Below are 18,293 nucleotides of genomic sequence, written 5' to 3'. Positions count from 1 at the left end.
TTGGCGTTTTCATCCAAGAATTAGGATATGATTGATTATTTCTGTAGGCAAAGACAACACCGCTTTAGCAAACTCTATACATGTTGTGGCACACGAGGTAAAATGGCCTGATTAAAAGTTTAAAAGAGAATTGTTAAAAGTGAAATAAAAGCCATAAGCAGCAGGCTGGTTGAGGCTTTAGGAGGGGCAGGATCTCATCTGTTTGGGGAGGGGGGGTGGAAGAAGGTGCCCTGAGGCTTCAGTTTAGGAGTTTGGAGAGGAGCTTGTTCATACATGGTTTGCAAGTGGAACACGTGTGTGCGCTTGTATGTGTCCATTACATTCCTCTCCACCCGTTCTTCTTCGTGGATGACATGTCATTACCGCAATTACAGGGCAAGAAGACTACACAAGTACACACACATCTGCACCACGCACACATAAAGGCACTGCACAAATATATACACACACACACACACATATGCAAGCCAAATGCATGCAGGCGAACTGAAGAAGAGGCTGGAACTCCGAATTTTGTTTCAGAATCTTTGCTGCTGTCCCTTTCTGATCTGCTCAGTGCACACCCTCTCCCTCACACACACACACACACACACACACACACACACACACACACACACACACACACACACACACACACACACACACACACACACACACACACACACACTGCATATGTGCAGAAAGCTGCTGGCCAATGTGGGAACCAAAAGAGGTTCCATCTTTTATAAATCCCCTCTCTGTCTTTCCCAAGTGTGTGCATGTGTGTGTGCTCAGCACTCCCTTCAGAGTAAGCACAAGCACAGCATTCCTTTCTGCCTCCCTCTTTTTCTGCTTCTCTCTCTCTCTCTCTCTCTCTCTCTCTCTCTCTCTCTCTCTCTCTCTCTCTCTCTCTCTCTCTCTCTCTCTCTCTCTCTCTCTCTCTCTCTCTCCCTCCTGGTAAAAAGGTACCAACTCCATCTCTCTCTCTCTCTCTCTCTCTCTCTCTCTCTCTGTGTGTGTGTGTGTGTGTGTGTGTGTGTGTGTGTGTGTGCACGCGCACACGAGCGCACGTGAGTTAGAAGGAGGGTGAATGAGAGAGAGTGCAGGTCTCTCCGAGACTGAATACCTTTTGTAAAAGGAGCTGGGTTGAATGGGAGTGGTGTTGGTGGCAGTTTCCCACCATATTTAGAAGAGTCCCCTCTTTCTCCAAACACACACATGCAGGAGTCAGCGCATCTGTGTGTGTATCAAATATTAAATGCCAGCAGAGATTGAAATTGTCAGCTGATAAAATGTTTTTTTTTTTTTTTTTAAAAGGGCTTGGATCAATCCCAGTGATGTTTCCTCTGTTTGTGTGTGTTTGTGTGTTTGTGCACTGCAGTGAATAGTCATTCAGTCAGTTCTGAGTACTGACACCTGAGAGCATTCCTCACAGCTTAGCACACCCAGTATGAGGAAGAGGATACCTTTTCCCTGTCTCCTATTTTCTCCCCCTTTTATTTATTTTTGTTTTTCAATCACAGTTACATGCATATTGCAAATTAGGTGTGCCCATGCCATTTTAAGTCAATTAAAAGTCTGCTCTGATTGTGCAGGAAATGCATGATTGATGCATGTCTATTTAAAATGTATTTACACATTCGTTTAATACTATTGTCCCAGGTTAATCTCTGGGTCATCACAGAGATCCAGTCTGCAGTTCTGTACTCAGGACTGTTAGAGCACACAATTACAGAGAATAATGTTGTCCAAATACCAAATAAAGTTCAGTTTCAGTTCCCCCTCTTTTACGTTCATGTTTCCCTTTTTTGTTTGCTCTGTCGCTGCTAAGATCTACCTTTAGTAAAATTCCCATCAAGTATGGAAGCAGAAGTCTGGCAGCCGGCAGCTGACAGACGTGTCGCTCAGGTCACAAAGCAGCATCTTGACATATTTAGAATGACAGCAATGATTACATACTAGCCGTACCGTTATAATTAAACTGATAGTGTAAATATAAATGTTCTTTTTTGTGTCGCTCTTTGCCCCTGAAAAAAAACCTTTAGAAATTTGATCAGCTGTTTCCGTAAATACATATGTTGGAAATTTATTTTGTGTTTGCGCCTCCTCTACGTCTCAGGAGCTGTAACTATTGGGCAAAGTAGGAAAAGAAACGGGTAAAGACATGTTCAGCACCCGAGAGTGCTGTAGTAGTAACATCAGGGATCATAACAGCAACAGATTTGATGCCCTCTTGCTTCTCTGTATTTGGTCAGGACAGTTCAGTGATCTAGAATTGAATATGGTACATGCGCTCAAATTTAGCCAATTTAACCAAACTTTTTTTGTTTTTTCCAGAGCTGAGAGACTTCTCATTACTGCTGTCAGTAACGGCAGATGAGTCAGACATGCTGGCATATTGATTCAGCATCACACTGCATGACAAATACCAGAACATGACAGGCTTTGATCTCCCCAGCTGCAGGAATAAGAACGTCAGGTTGTGCAGCAGCCTATGTGTGGTCAATGAGCTCATGATGTCACCTGTTGTTTCGTTTTCTGTGCTGTAGAAAAACGTCATGTTGTCACACCATTTCATTTTCTGTACATCATTTTTTTAAAAAAATTTTTTTAACCTTTGTGGTTTCAAGTAGGAGAAGTCATTCTCAGTGTCACACTTGTCCTTTAAATTTGTGCTCATGCGAATTATTCATTTTTTGAAGAAAAAGGAGAAACGTAAGTTTGTATACTTTCTGCTAATAGGATGATTTGCATTTTTACAAAAAAAATAAATTCAATGAGTACTATTTACTATTATGACTTATAAATATGATCAATTCAATAGTAGTTTCCAAGGGCAGATTTAACCACACCAACAAGTAGCACTCACAAGAGATTTTGCCTGTTCAGAGGCTGCACAGATGTCTGTTTGTGTGTGTGCTTGCATTTCTCTGACTGTGTGAATGCTTGTCGGGAGAACGAGGTGTGAAGCATTTGACTGGAAGTAAGTCAGACAGTCTGTGAGGTGGTTGTGACTGTCCATTATGCTTCTTCAGGATGGACAAACTGGAGTCATTGGGCGTGTGTGTGTGTGTGTGAATGATGAATGACTATACAAGTAATGACTCTCGTGTTATGAGGTCAGAGCTCTCCCTGAATGTCAGAGCCATACGTGTGTGTGTGTGTGTGTGTGTGTGTGTGTGTGTGTGTGTGTGTGTGTGTGTGTGTGTGTGTGTGTGTGTGTGTGTGTGTGTGTGTGTGTGTGTGTGTGTGACATCTCAGTGTGTGTTTAACTCTATACATCTTTTATGTCAGGCAGTTTCCATGCTTACACAAGGCTTTCTGTCTAATGACAGAGACACGTGTACGTGTACGTGCGCACGCGCACACACACACACACACACACACACACACACACACACACACACACACACACACACACACACACATACACAAACATTCATATACTCGGACAAGTGGTTGATTGTTTTCTGGATCCAACATGGAATTTTTCAATTTAACATTTTATCCCTGCTGGGAATCGACACCTTATTCCTCCCACATTCCACTGGGGAACGGAAACCACACTGAGTACGTGCGTATATCTGTGTGTGTGTGTGTGTGTGTGTGTGTGTGTGTGTGTGTGTGTGTGTGTGTGTGTGTGTGTGTGTGTGTGTGTGTGTGTGTGTGTGTGTGTGTGTGTGTGTGTGTGTGTGTGTGTGTGTGTGTGTGTGTGTGAGCATGGTGATGTCTGAAGCTGTCAACAGCGGCATCCATCTGGTAATGATTCCACTGGAAAACAAAGGTCATTGTTCGTTTATATTTTGCATTAAATTTCCAAATATGTACATGAGATCCTGTAGGAAACATGTGCGACACACAACAGCTGCAAAGCAAAAGTTAATCTCTATTTATTCCCTATTGACTGAGCCTGAGAGGCAAATAGTCATAAAAATCAACAAAGTAGTCTGGATGACACTAGACAAATAATAATTTTTTTTTCTTAAAGTTGCTTCTAGACTATGCAATTTCACACATCACTTCCTCCAAATTGCAGCATAAGGTTGTGCTTAAATTTAGAGCATGCCGCTGCCAAGAAATTATATAACAAGACATCAGTAAACTAAACACAACACGCGTATTTATGTACAAACTGGTCTGTGATTACTTGGAAGGGATAGTTTGTCATTTTGGAAAATAGGCTTACTGTATTCTCATTTTCAACAAGAGGTTTGAGAATATGTGATAAATATGAAGGAACAGCCAGGTGAGAATTAGCTTAGCATAAAGACTGAAAGCAGATGAAACTGCTAGCCTGGCATAAGCCTTAATAACACCTGGCCATTATTGCGCTTTTGTAAGGATTAAACGTGAGATGAAACGTGTTAATTAATGAGCTTCGGAGGTTTTGTTTTGTTTATGACACCTTATGTTTAGAAGGAGGCTAATTCTTATCACCTGCTTTCAGGTTGTTTATTTGCCAAGCCAAACTGTCTTATTGCTCTCATTTCTTGAAGATTTTGATAGATTGTGGGAGCATCGCAACAGACTATCTGCATGGCTAGAAATGAATAGAAGTAAGTGAAGTAAGTAATTTGTAATTTGCTGCAAACTGACTGTTTAGAAGAGAATAAACAACACAACACAACAGAACTTTGACAAGAAGACAGTTTTGCTTTGAGTTAGAATTAAGGCTTTTATGATATTGCTTTTATTTTTGGGGCGGCTTTTCAAATGTATCATTTTTTTTCTTCTTAAATTGCTCACTTCTTCTGTTCAGAAAAGACTTGCCAGTCACATTAGCTAACACCAGACTTCCATTAACACCCTACGAAGAGTGCACATTATTGGAATCTCATTTCTGCTCGTGATTGTGCATTCATGAGTAAAGATTATATAAATATAATGAATTTCTCTCGGAAATTAGAGGTTATTTTAAGAACAGGGTTATTGGAGGAGATGTCTCCTGCTCTCACCCTCTATTTATCATCTTCAGTTTCTTATTCCCTGTCTCCTCCTCTTTGCTTTTTTTTCTCTGTCTCGCTCTTCTCTTTTTCCTGGCAGAACTGACAGTGGTGTTACCATCTGTATGTGATGTGTCCTGGACACAACTGTGTGTGTGTGTGTGTGTGTGTGTGTGTGTGTGTGTGTGTGTGTGTGTGTGTGTGTGTGTGTGTGTGTGTGTGTGTGTGTGTGTGTGTGTGTGTGTGTGTGTGTTCAACGCAGGATGGCCAGGCCGAGCTGGGAACGGGGCTCAGAGAGAGAGAGAGAGAGAGAGAGAGGAGAGTTAAAGACACAACAAGAACAAAGTCAAGAAATGAAAGAGACAAACGGCTGAAAAATACTAAAAGATGTTGAAAGAGTGGCTTGAGTGTGTGTTTATGTTGCAGCCGTATGAGCCGCAGCTGTGTGATCCACTAACCCTTCCAATGACTTCGTCAGCGCTAGAAGACGGCCAGCTGAAAGAAAAGACAGTCGCTCGCAGCTGTTTTCGGAGGAATGCCGTGCATGTGTGTGTACACGCACGTATTATCTGTGTATGTATGTAGGTTAGAGATTTAAGGTAAACCCCCCGATGCATTCTGTATATTGGTGTTCACGTGTGCGCTCACAGCAGTTTAAAGCCACGAATATTAGTAGCTCTTTAGCAGTAATTTCACACATCAGCACTGAATTCAAACACCTACGTAACTCTGTAATCTACCTCTGGCAATGAATCTTTGTGTGTTTACATACATGCGTGTTTAGTTTAGTTTGCTCCTGCAGAACATTTCAGCTGGGGTTCTTGGTTTATCTGTGTATATGTGTGTGGGTGTAAATATTTCCCCCAGGGATACGGCGTATGCAATGCTGCTGACGCAAGTGTATGGGAGCTGCAGCGAATTCAGTTGCGTGTTTATCTGTGTGGGGTTTGTCTGTGTGCATGTGTAAGCACATACATTTTGACTGTTCAGGTCTACGCTAGCAGCTCGGTTAAAATGCTGATGAGGGCCACGTGCACATCTGACACGTCGCTTTAGGTTTCTTTAAATTCTTGCCTTATAGCTAATTAGGTGATGCCATGTTATTTTCCACTTAAGATGAATAGGCCTTGATTGTTGTTAAAAAAAAATTTCCATGGTTGTGCTTTTTGGTTTTACTGCTATTATTATGCGAGCAGAGAAATCATCTCCAGATTTAGCTGCTGGTTACTCTGCAAGGAGCGCCAACACAATGGACCCCAGAAGAACTCCGAAGACTTCCCATTCTTGCTATGTGTTTGCATGCCTAAGTTGCATACTCATCATCTTTGTTGTATTTACAAAGCAGGTGCAGTTATCCCTATGCACCTATAAAACTAATACCTTATTCATCTAATGTTTCTTCATTTCATTAATCCTTCAAACAGGATATTCACTATAATCCCTCCTATTTTACAAGACTATTGTTTATGATGGAGAGCTTTGAATTCGTCTCTCACTCTCATCTCTGTTTTCCTCTGCCTCTTTAATCTTTTTTCTTTTATATTGACATAATATAACCTGTTTGTTTTCACCAAAGCTTATATGCCTTTGGAAAGCCAGTGTAAGAGGAAAAAAACAATCTCTCTGTAAACACTCTTTCTATGAGTCCATTTTGTTTCCTTTTATACGTAACTTTACCATTTCTTACTTTTTGTTAGCCGGTCCATTTATCCCTTTGTGTCTCTGCATTTCTCTCATTGTGCATCTTTGTTGAAACAAACCCTTTTGAATATTTCTCTGTAGCTCATTTTAGTGTTAGTCGAGTGTACGTATGGCTACATGTCAGGTTTTACATGCTGTTGTTGGAGCTAAATCTGAGTTTTGACCAAGTTTTTAATCCAAATTAAGATGGAAACTGTGTGACTACAGTAAACAAATGTAATAAAAGCTCCTCAACAATGCAAAAAGATTTTTCACGCTCGCATGATGTGGAAAATTGCTTTGTCAATGAGGAAATTGCATGATAAACACTGATGGTAACACACTGGTAAGCAGGCATAACACAGGTGTAACATAATTGAGATTTATGTTTAATTGGGAAATAAGGAAACTTGCTTTGTTGCTGTTTGATACTTTTGTATCTGTCAGTTCAATATGAAGCTACAGCCAGCAAGTAAAAAGCTTAGTGTAACATAAAAACTGCAAGCATGGGGAAACAGTGGGCCTTTTTTTATTTTTCTAGTTTTTGTACAGATGAAACAAAAAAGATTTAATATGTGACTTGGTGAGCTTTAAAGGAAGTGGCTTTAAAGGAAGTGGTCGGTGGATTCTTTTACATTCACTCAGAGCCAGTCTAATTATTTCCAGTCATTATGCTAAGCTAAGCTCACTGGCTGCTTGCTCCAGCAGTATAAACAGCTAAGCAAGAAAGAGAATTAACATATTTTTTTCAAAATGTGAAACAATTTCTTGAAAATAGTCACATTTTAAAGGCTCTGAAATAAAACAAAATCTGTCCTGCATTACGCCACGTAGCTGACAGGGAAGCTCAACAGTGACTGGCTCTCCCTTTTTACGCATTCATGTTTTGTTTTTCGATGCAACGCTTTTTTGATTCCTTTTAACCAATACAAGGAAATAGATTACTATCATTTTCATGTCAATCATTTATATTAAATTGCAACAACAATGGAAATGTGTTTCTGTTATTTGTTATGCATGTGTGTAACTGGACAATAATAGCGTCCCCTTTCTCTTTGTCTCTCTCTCTGTACTTTCCAGGTAGGGCAGTTCAGTCAATTTCTCCATGAATGTACGTCACAATGATGATGACAGACCAGATTCCCCTGGACTTGGCTCCGCCCCCCCTCCTGAACGGGGAGGTCCCTCTCATGCCTCACATGGTTAATGGTGAGGCAGCACAGCAGGTAACCACTCTCTCACACACACACACACACACACACACACACACACACACACACACACACACACACACACACACACACACACACACACACACACACACACACACACCTGTCATTTGCATTCAGTTATTCTCGCAGAATGAATCTGTAAATGTACCAAACAATCCCGCAGGCACTTCTGTTTGTTGTCATTTCATCACAAGCCTCATGCTTTGTTGCCATACATAATGAAAAGCTGCCAGGCTTTCACAGGAAAACCATTTGTCATGCAACAAAGACCAGACACCTAGATACACACAGGTACATTCACATGTATTATTTGGTCCTAAAGACGTATTTTCAAGCAGCATATATCTGGCTGACTGGCTCCATTGATGGGTCCCAGGCCTTAGCTTGGCATACTTTTGAAAGGGGGGCAGCTGCTTCTCTGTGACTAGCTGATGTTATCAGATGCTGCAGAGCCAACTGGATCACCTTCAAAGTGCAAAAACCGAGCTCGGCACAGGCGAGAGGAAGCGATCAGCATAATTAAAAGCATCACAGTTAATTGACCTGGGTCTAATCCTGTTGTCACAGATACATTTTTACACTGTGTGCTTTTGGTAGATGAGAAATGATGATGATGTTTATGTATCATTCCCAGTCTGTTCCCTCACAGCCCAAAGGAAACATGGTGGGAGTGTTTTGGCTGCTACACATAACAGTTATGGGGGGATTTTGGCTGTAGCAGACAGCAGTTAGGGAGCTCTTTTTATTGTAACACCCTGCAGTTTAAACTCGGTTCCCAGTGTGGAATCAGGGATCAAGACCGATGATTATATAGATTTGACTGTGGCTGTGTGTATCCACGTTTGTGTGTATTTGTTTGTTTGTTAGTCTGTCATACTGTGAGTGTGTGTGTTTCTCCTACATTTCCAGTGTCTGTGTGGGCACACAAATGTCTGTGTTGAGTCTGAGCACATTATGTGTTTGTTTGCTTGTCTATGAGCTTTCCTGTCTATCTGTGTCTACCTGCCTACACCTGTTTATGTGTGTTTATCTGGGGCTGTTGCTTTGGTACATGCAAGCAAAGAGATCAAGTACATATACTGCACATGCTTATAATTGTATAATCTACAATCAATTTCTTGTGCTTTTTCCCCCACAGTTTTCCACTTTTTTTTTTGCATGTGACAAAATGAAACATAAAAATGTGGCTAAGTGGGAGAAGCTGCTTTGGGTAGCTGTGGTTCCAGAAGTAAAATTCCCATTCATTTTTGCTGTAGGCTTGGTTCGGCACGATACTTTCCCGGTTAAATCATCGGTACAAAAGGTTATGATCTCTGAGCTTTAATCTGGTTCTTTAACAAAAAAGTTGAGAGATGAGTTGAGTGAGCTAAAAAATTGAGATATGTGTCATGTATATATGTTACCTCTGTCTTCTGAGGTGCAATTCAGCAAGTAACATCCAAACAAATACCAAAAAATTCTCAACGTGTTCAACGCAGGTATAGGAGCCACTATGACGGTGTTAAGAAAACTAAAGACACAATCTGAAGCTTTAGTTTTTGCACTTTTAAACTATAGGTCAATTGTGAATGAATTGAACAACTATGGCAATGTGTTTTGTCTGTGAAGCCTTGAGAGTCGGCTACCGCTCTGTTTTATCCTAAAATTAAAATATCAACAGAGGATAGGGAAATCCCTCTCATACCAAAACTGTATCAGAAGTTCTGTGTTCTAATCTTAGGATATAGAACCCTGTATTGGCTACATGATGAGCTGCAACGATCAATGGGAGGCTCCATTTTTGGTTCCATTTAGTACCTTCTACTGGCTGCACGAGCTAAGTTGTAACATTATCGACAGCTTTGCATACTGAGGAAAGTTGTTGGCCTGAAACATCTCTGTATTAATAATGCATTCAATTGGAGTGCTGTAATTCTCATAATTTTAGATTATTATTTTTTTTGTCTCTGGAAATTCATAATCATCTCCTTCACATTGGACTTGAGTGTACTGATTTACTAATGAATGGTACTTTACCTGTAATAGTCACCCACACCAAAATCTGATGTCATTTTTCTCTTCATTTGTAATGTGGTGATATTCAGACATTCCCGTCCATTCCTACAAGCATCCATTTGATTGCCCTTGGGTCTGTTATGCTGGTGAAATGTACATTTATAGGAGAGTTGGCTTTTATAAAATAGTGTGTTTTTGAGAAACTGACTGTAAAAACATAAATATTAAAACAAAAAAAATGGAGTGAACTCTGTGGGGCTAATATTTCATTATTTAAAATATCAGTGTGGTTCTGAATCACAGAACCCAGACCCTCTATAAAGGTTGCCTCCCAAAAGGTTCTCACGACTCATCACTCATTGGTGGTTAAGCTTAAAATCACAGCTTGAGAAATATTGAGTTGTTTATTATTCTAACTTAATGTTTCCATTTTTTGTCACTTTATCGAGTCATTAAATTACTGGCTCACCACTGACTCGGTTATGTCAGTTTCAGTGATCAATCATACTGCAAAACAAGACAAACACGCCACACTACTACTTTACACACAGTATGATTTTGGCATGTGTACGTTTCAGCAGTCACTCCACATGCACCCACCCACATGGTCTGATATAGGGGTTTTCTCAGTCCCTGGGAAAACATGGGTCGCCCTGTACTATGCTAGGGTTCCCATAGCAACAGTAACCGCTGCAGCAGACAGTGCAGGAAGTGTGTAAGTGTGTGTGTGCGTGTCTGAGGGAGAGGAGCAGGTTAGCGCTGAGATGGGAGAAGATGCAGACACTACAGGAGGAACGCAGGCTATGAAGATTTTACAACTGCACACCTGTAGAGCATAGACAGGGCTGTGCTTGTGTGTGCATGAATGTGCGCCTGAATACGTGTGTGTGTGTGTGTGTGTGTGTGTGTGTGTGTGTGTGTGTGTGTGTGTGTGTGTGTGTGTGTGTGTGTGTGTGTGTGTGTGTGTGTGTGTGTGTGTGTGTGTGTGTGTGTGTGTGTGTGCAATGGAGGGTCACCTGTTTCATGTCTACAGCCACGTGTACACTCTCAACAATCTGTATGCGGAGAATATGACGGTAAGGTGCACGCATTCTCGCTTTGGGCACATTCAGCAGAAACATTAAGAAATCAAATCATGTATTCAGGCTTCATTTGTGTGTGCTCACTTGCCTCTATGTTTTTCTGTGCTCCCTCTCTGTGTGTATCATAGTTGTGTGTACCGGTTCTCTTCTTGTCAGCGTGGTCTCTCAAATCAGGAATCGGGGTGTGTGTGAGACGGCAGCAGCTTATCTAACACCTCATTCGTTTGTGTGAACTCTCCGTGTCCGTCCTCCCCTAAGATCCGATGCTCGTTGTGTTATGTCATCTCGGCCAAGCTTATTGGCTTTCCAGCAGAGAATGTGTCCTGTTTTGTGGTTGTATGTTATGTGACATGATTTCCCTTAATGCCATCTTAAATTGTGTTTTTCATCAGTTACCTGATCTGCTCTTTCAAACAAAGTGATTTTGGTGTGTGTCTGTGTGTGTCTGTGTGTCTTGTGTGTTGGTACAGGTGATCCTGGTGCAGGTGAACCCGGGGGAGACATTTACCATCCGGGCAGAGGACGGCTCACTGCAATGCATCCAGGGTCAGTCCTCTCTTATTTCATTATGTTATTGTATTAACATGTGGCCTGGTAGCTGCTCTCATGTCTGTCAAAGTGAGACAGAGTATTTACCGTCATTTTAATGATAATGCTGGCTGCACATGCTTACATTAGACTTGTGTTTTGAAAATGCATAATCTGATTTAAAACACTCACTTCTTATTTCAATAAAATTGGAGGATTTACTGCCTTCACAGTATTTTGGCATGTTTTTGAAAACGGTTTTCTTTTTTTTAACCTTCTTGCTGAGGAAGTGCACAGAAAACGCCATGCGAATTTTTTTTTTTTTCCTTTTTGTGTGGTGATACAGTTGAAAACATGGATTTTTGGAAGTGTATTGACGGAGCACAACGGAGCGTTCGTGTGCAATTGTAATTGTAAAGAAGATTCACTGTCTTGAAGCAATAGTCAAAGCTTTCTTTTAATCCAAGAAGTTTCCAGATAATCCTTTTAGTCCCACCCATCATAATTGCTAATGATCCTCTGGGTTTAGTTATCTCGCACGATTGACTTGGAATTTAACCCGAGGATGTAGCTGTTCGCACCAGCTCATTGACCGTATCTGTACGTTTTTCCAACTGCAAGTTATTTTAAAGTCCGAAATTGTAATCAAAGTGAAATTTCAAGCACGTTTGAAGACTCTAAAAGTGTTAATATTGCTGTAAAACTTGCAGAAACACCAGAATACTCCTTAACTGTCTTTCAGGAGAGCAGCCAGTGTTGCAAAAGTAAACATTAGGGAAAAAGAAAGGGGTGGAGTGTCTAAGGGTGTTATCTCCAAATTTAAAACTGCCAGCTGAAAGCACAGTCTACTCAATGACATATTGTGACTGATTGGGCAGCCATGGCCAAGCTCTGGCATGGCTGCATCTGATATCAGTGCATGAAAAGACTGTAAATGTAAGCCACTTAGAAGCTCTTAAAAGAGGGAAGGAGGTGGCAGTAACACGGGATTTCCCCCAACTTTTTCTGGAATTGTGTCTCACTTTGATGATGTCAGAAATGTAAGCTGCTCCTCAGAAACTTTGAAAGGAGGTCTTTGTTTTCTCCTCAATCTCTTTCCCTCAGTCTGTCTGTCTCTCACTCTCTCTCTCTCTTTCTTTCTTTCTCTCTCTCTCTCCTTCTTCTTCTCTCACTCTCTTTCTTTGCCCTCTGAGTGAAGCCGTTTTGGCTCAGACACTGCCCTCACCCCACCTCACCACCCTCCCCACCAGGAAAAAAAAAAAAAAAAAAAGCCCCACCACCATAGTGCTCTGTTGTAACAAATTACTTCCCGACTTCTTTTTTTTTTCTCCGCCTGCCATGTAATTCAATTTTTCCCCTGAAATCAGGGGGATCGCTGCGGGCAGACCTACGGCACGGATAATGCCAGATAGAAACCGGATAATGCCAGATAGAAACCTTACGTGATGGGATGGACGGATGCAAGGATGTGCAGATCCAGTTGACAGATAAAATTATAGATATGGATCAGTGACTTGTGGAAAGATGGCAAAAAAACAACAACAAAAAAAAAAGACAGATGAATGGTTTAATGCTCGGCAGTGAATGACGAGGGAAACCAGGCACTGATTGGCAAAACGACACCGTGTTGACGTAGTTGGGGTCTGGCGATTGTTTGTTTATTTGTGCGGTCACGTGTGTGCACTCGCATGCAAAATTTAGAATCGAAGGCACAGTGTGTCTGTGTGTGCTTTTTTTTTTTTGTGCCTTTTACTCCAGTTGCAGATAGTTAATTAGGTGGGAGGTTTGGGCTCACGTTTGAATGCAGATATTATTAATGTGGAGGGCCGCACACACACACACACGCACACACGCACACACACACACACACACACACACACACACACACGCACGCACGCACACACACACACACACACACACACACACACACACACACACACACACGCGCACGCACACACACACACACACACACACTCCTGCTCTTTCTCTCTCTCCGGAGGAGGTCACTGGGTTTAATGAGAGGTGGAGTGTGGCAGTGTGTTTTGAAGGGGAACTGAGTCGCTCTTTAGACAGACTCGGTGCGATTACTGAGACCTCAGAGCTCCGTGTTTGCGCATGCTTGCGTACTTGTGTGTCTGCGTGTGTGTGTGTTCCTACTTTGGCATACTCGTGTGCAAGTGTGTGTGACAGAGCGAGATTACAGAGACCTCAGGGCACAGCCAGGAACCAGCTTTTATATAAAGTAACCTCTGTTTAGCTGCTGCACTGCGGTGCATGCATGCAAACATGCATACACGTACACAAACACACGCACGCGCACGCACACACACACACACACACACACACACACACACACACACACACACACACACACACACACACACACACACACACACACACACACACACACACACACACACACACACACACAGGCTACTCTGCCAAGGCAGGACCAGCTCGGAGACGTCAACACAGCAGCCAGAAGAGATTCTTTCATATGAAACTCCAGCCTTTATTCTCCTCCACTCACTCTCTTCCTCCCTCTTGCCGTCTTTTCCTTCTGCCTCCCTCCTTTTTCCCTTTACCACTCATTCACGTGTCCCTACCTTAAGACAAACCTGAAACAGAAAAGAGGCTGTTCTATTTGATGGATTAATGTTAAGTGCTGCTCATTTGCCACACCGCCGCTAACTGCTCCTGGCTGAATTACGTTGTTTTTTTTAAAATTTGGATTTAAGTTTATGTTGAATTTTATGAAGCTCAACAAATTCCATAACCTCAGGGCCAATGAAATCCATTAAAAATTGCACTGTGCACATTCAAAGAAATCAGATTGCCCTGAAATGTACTGGAGAGAAGTTTGTAGTTAGTGTTAGTGATAGACGTAAAGCTGCTCGCTCTTATCTGCGGCTTCCTTCTTTTGTCCGATGGTGTTTGAGTCCTTCTGGGTGTTTCTTTGTGCTGCTTTGCTCGCATTGAATCAGTGTATCTTATTCTGAAATCCTTTTCCTGTGCGAGTCTGCTAATTAGCATGTCCTCTGTGTGTATGTGAGTGATGAGGGGATGGAGTGAGTCTCCATCCCCTGTCCTCCAACAGACTGACCTCTCAGTGCTCCTGGGGTCAGCTTCAATTGCCCCCCCCCCCCCCCCCTCTGCCACCTCCACCCACCACACACTCCCAGTCTCTCACCATCCCCACCTTCCTCCTCCCCACCTCTTTCAGCACCGCACCACACCCCCTACCCCCCTCCCTCTTCCCTTTCTCTCACCCTCCCCCCACTAAGACCATTCCCCTGAGCTTTCCCACACTCACATCAAAGGACAAGACTCTGGAGGGTGTGTTAGAGCACCCTGCTCTGGAATGTGAGTGTGTTAATATGCGTTTGTGCGTTTGTGTGTGTGTGTGTTTGTGTCTATGTGTGTTTTACAAGGCCATGTTGGTTTACTGTGTTGTTTGCTCTTTGTTGGACTTTTTATGAGGGATGATGAGGCCAGGGGGTGAAGAGCAGGAAGCTGTGCCCTGCCAGGGAGGATGTGACATCATGAGGCTTGGGTGGCAGCAGCTAAACATCTCCTTCAACTCACTAATAGTTTGTAGCTAAGGTTGATATTAACCATAGTTGGCGTTAGTATATGCATACAGCGTATGTTTTTATGATAAACATTTCTTCTTGTTCGCATAACAACCTGTGTTTCATAGGATGAAATGTGTCCAGTGGCACTTAAAATGCCAATGAAGCATCTTGGAAGTGGCAAAATGATCACGTTTCTACAATAGATTACAACTTCAATGACAGTTCAGTCGGAGAATTATTTCCTCACCACAAGAATGAATGGTTTCGAACATTCAAGCTATTTTATGTATGGACTTACTAGTTTTTTTTTTTCTTTCTCAGAATGGGTACTAATTAAACCAAGTGAATAAAATATATAGGTGTCTGTAGCTCAGATGGTAGAGCCGGTTGTCCACTAATCGCAGGGATTGACGTTTCCCCCGCTTCCTCCAGTCCTCTTTCGGAAGTTCCATAGGGTACGACACCGAGGTTGCTCCCAATGGCAGGCAAGCAACTTGCATGACGGCTCTTTCACCTTGGTGTGTGTGGGTGGATAAAAGGGAGGCGAACATTGTAAAGTGCATCGAGACCTCTAAGGTCAATTGACGATGTATAAGTGCAGAGCATTTACCAAAGAAAATCTTTTTTTTCTGAATTCATTACATTAGTGGGTGAACTGTTTCTCCTGCACAGAATGAAAAAAACCGCTTCATGATAGAGTCCATTCTCACAGCTGCTTTACTGCAGTGGCTTCATGGGCAAAGTAGTCCTTTTCTCAGCTGCAGTCCTGTTAGCTGAGGCCGTTTTTCTGACCAACAATGATTATAGCGGACACTGTCAGTGTGACCTCAGCGGTGTGGTGTGTGCACCAGCTGTGTGCGCATGTTTCTTCTGTCATCTGGACAGAGCGGGTGTGAATCATGTCAAGGTCTGTTTTGTGTCTTGCCAGCAGATGTGTGCACTTTGTTCACTCCTGTCTTCTTGTTTGTTTATCTCTGTCCCTCTCAGTGTGCATTATAATTCTGTCATTTCATGTCTTCACTTTCGAAAATTGATCAGGCCCTGTTGTCATTAAAGATGTTCCACATATTGCTACGCAGAGTAGCTTTGCTAAGAGACTTCTGCCATAAATACTCTGTGCAACAGATACTCGCCTTACATGAGTGACTGGATGCTGCATTAATGCCACATCTCTGCACCACAGTTTCTTTAGATTATATTCTTTTCGTATTAATCAAGTAATTTAAGTGGGACATGTGTGAAGAGTATGGGTCTGAATGAAGATAATTACTGTTTTTACAAAACTTGCTTGTACCACAAGTTACAGCATTCTTGCTGGCATCATTTCCATATTTAGCTCAGCAGGTATACACAATGAATCAGCCAGAAACAGTCCTTTTTTTTGCGGGATTTTTCCCTTCTCTGCATAATGCCAGGGGCACTAAATTGTTTCAACACACTGAGGCATCATCATAATCTGTATTATTAGATAATGGCTTTACAAGTGAAAACAAATGGAAAAATATAGATGTAAATGATATACATTTAGTAACTGACATCACATCAGACTCTTCTTCCTCTCATCTCAATTTAGCATCTCCTCATTTCTTAAGTTGAAGAAACTTGGCAAATATGGGAATTAGGAGACGATAAAGGACTGTTTGATGTAGCCTGTGTTTTTCTTCCATTTATTAGTTTCTTTTGTGTTTGTCTCAGCCTCCGTCTTCTCTTGTCTACCTTTGCCTCCCCTCCGTTTGTCTCAGTGTCCCCCTGCTTCACAGTGTTCGTTTCAGCTGGATGGACAATGCTGATGTTGCTCTTGCTGGCTTCACTGCATCACTACAGAAGCTTGCTGAGGTTTTTTCTTTGACCCGGAGTGTGCACTTTTACACTCTGAGCCCTTTGATGTAAATGGAAATAGCTGGTTGAGGGAAATATGGTGGAAAGTCTCGCTGTATTTACACCAAGCCAAATGGCTCTAAACAAGCCAGGGGAGAAGAAGAGACAAATATATTTTTCTCAGAAGGGCTTAATTTAGAACGCTCTTTCGGACTGTCCTGCTGCTGCTTGTAACCAGAGGTGGTTGTTTTAGGAACTTTAAAAAAAAAATCTACCTTTAAATCCAAATCCCACCCATATGGGGCACTGTAATTAACATTGCTGTGTAATTAAAAGAAAGTTGGCACATGTCTGTATGTTAGTTGGCCTGTGAACCTGTAACCCAAGTGAAAGGATGTACAGAGTCTTTATTGAAATGAACTGTGAAACAATGTGTTTTTTTTAAATACTTGAATAAAAGTTATTTAGCATCAGAAGCTGGATGGATTGGAATATGTCATCAATCAACTAACTAACCAAGTTTTCCAAATTTGCAGAGGATTGCCTTTGTTTTCATTGGACATGCGCAATGTATTGAGATAAAATATCATGCTCTTTTATCCCCAACCTCATGAAAGAATAGTGCTATGACGAGTCCTAAGTCTCACCCAGTAACATCTCAGTTGAGTGTGTTGAGGAACTAACACCACTGCAGATTATTTTTCTCCCTGATTTGTTCATAATGACTTCAAATTAAATCTGTATTTATGGAATATATTTCATATTGTGCTGGAAGAAAGGAAATGGGATGGGTGGAGAGACACATGGCAGAGAGGGATCAGATAATAGAAAAATCATGTGAGCCTGTAATGTGTGTTTGGGTGCATGCACACCTCTGTATGTATTTAATTTTGTGTAGTTTTATCTTGACAGTCAGGTGAAGGAAACTATTTACAGAAGGATTTACCTACCTGAGTGTAAAACTGATTCTGGAGGTGTGTTTTAGTGTGTATGTCTTAATTTTGAGTTATGTCCCTTTGGATTTGGGGAAAACTGGTCACCATGGGAACGGACTCTCACTCCAGGTGGTGTGTAATGGAATGTGGTCCCTCTGGGCACAGTTTGTGTGTGCCTGTGTGTATTTGTGTGTGGCATACCTACCTTTTTCTTTTCCCAGCATTTTCCACTCAGAAGTACTTTGTAAGAAACAAAAGAGGGGAGAGGATTGGTTTGGTTCATTTGGTAGAAGGTCCTTAAGAGCTTGACTTCAGTCTGCCTGTGTGTGTGTGTGTGTGTGTGTGTGTGTGTGTGTGTGTGTGTGTGTGTGTGTGTGTGTGTGTGTGTGTGTGTGTGTGTGTGTGTGTGTGTGTGTGTGTGTGTGTGTGTGTGTGTGTGTGTGTGTGAGGCAGAGAGGGTTGATTGTTGTTGCATGCCCTGCCCAGTGCTCACTTATAAACCCAATGCCCTCACAGTTGGGTATGA

At 42.0% G+C, this 18,293-nt stretch overlaps 1 protein-coding gene across 1 annotated transcript in view; it reads left to right on the top strand.

Annotated features, from left to right (window-relative positions):
• fndc3ba (fibronectin type III domain containing 3Ba) overlaps positions 1-18,293 on the top strand; it is a 90,423-nt gene that overhangs the window by 16,689 nt on the left and 55,441 nt on the right. The window contains exons 2-3 of the mRNA XM_069710662.1: positions 7,683-7,828; positions 11,382-11,457. Of these exons, the coding sequence (XP_069566763.1) occupies positions 7,712-7,828; positions 11,382-11,457 (193 nt within the window). The 5' untranslated portion in view covers positions 7,683-7,711. The remainder of the gene's footprint in view (positions 1-7,682; positions 7,829-11,381; positions 11,458-18,293) is intronic.

The sequence above is a fragment of the Brachyistius frenatus genome, unplaced genomic scaffold, assembly GCF_029030835.1.
Source record: "Brachyistius frenatus isolate BFR_SWC_R1_liver_20210118 unplaced genomic scaffold, ASM2903083v1 Contig_93, whole genome shotgun sequence".
Taxonomy (NCBI): domain Eukaryota; kingdom Metazoa; phylum Chordata; class Actinopteri; family Embiotocidae; genus Brachyistius; species Brachyistius frenatus.
The sequence above is the reverse complement of the archived record's forward strand: the minus strand, read 5'-3'. Positions and strand labels throughout refer to the sequence as shown.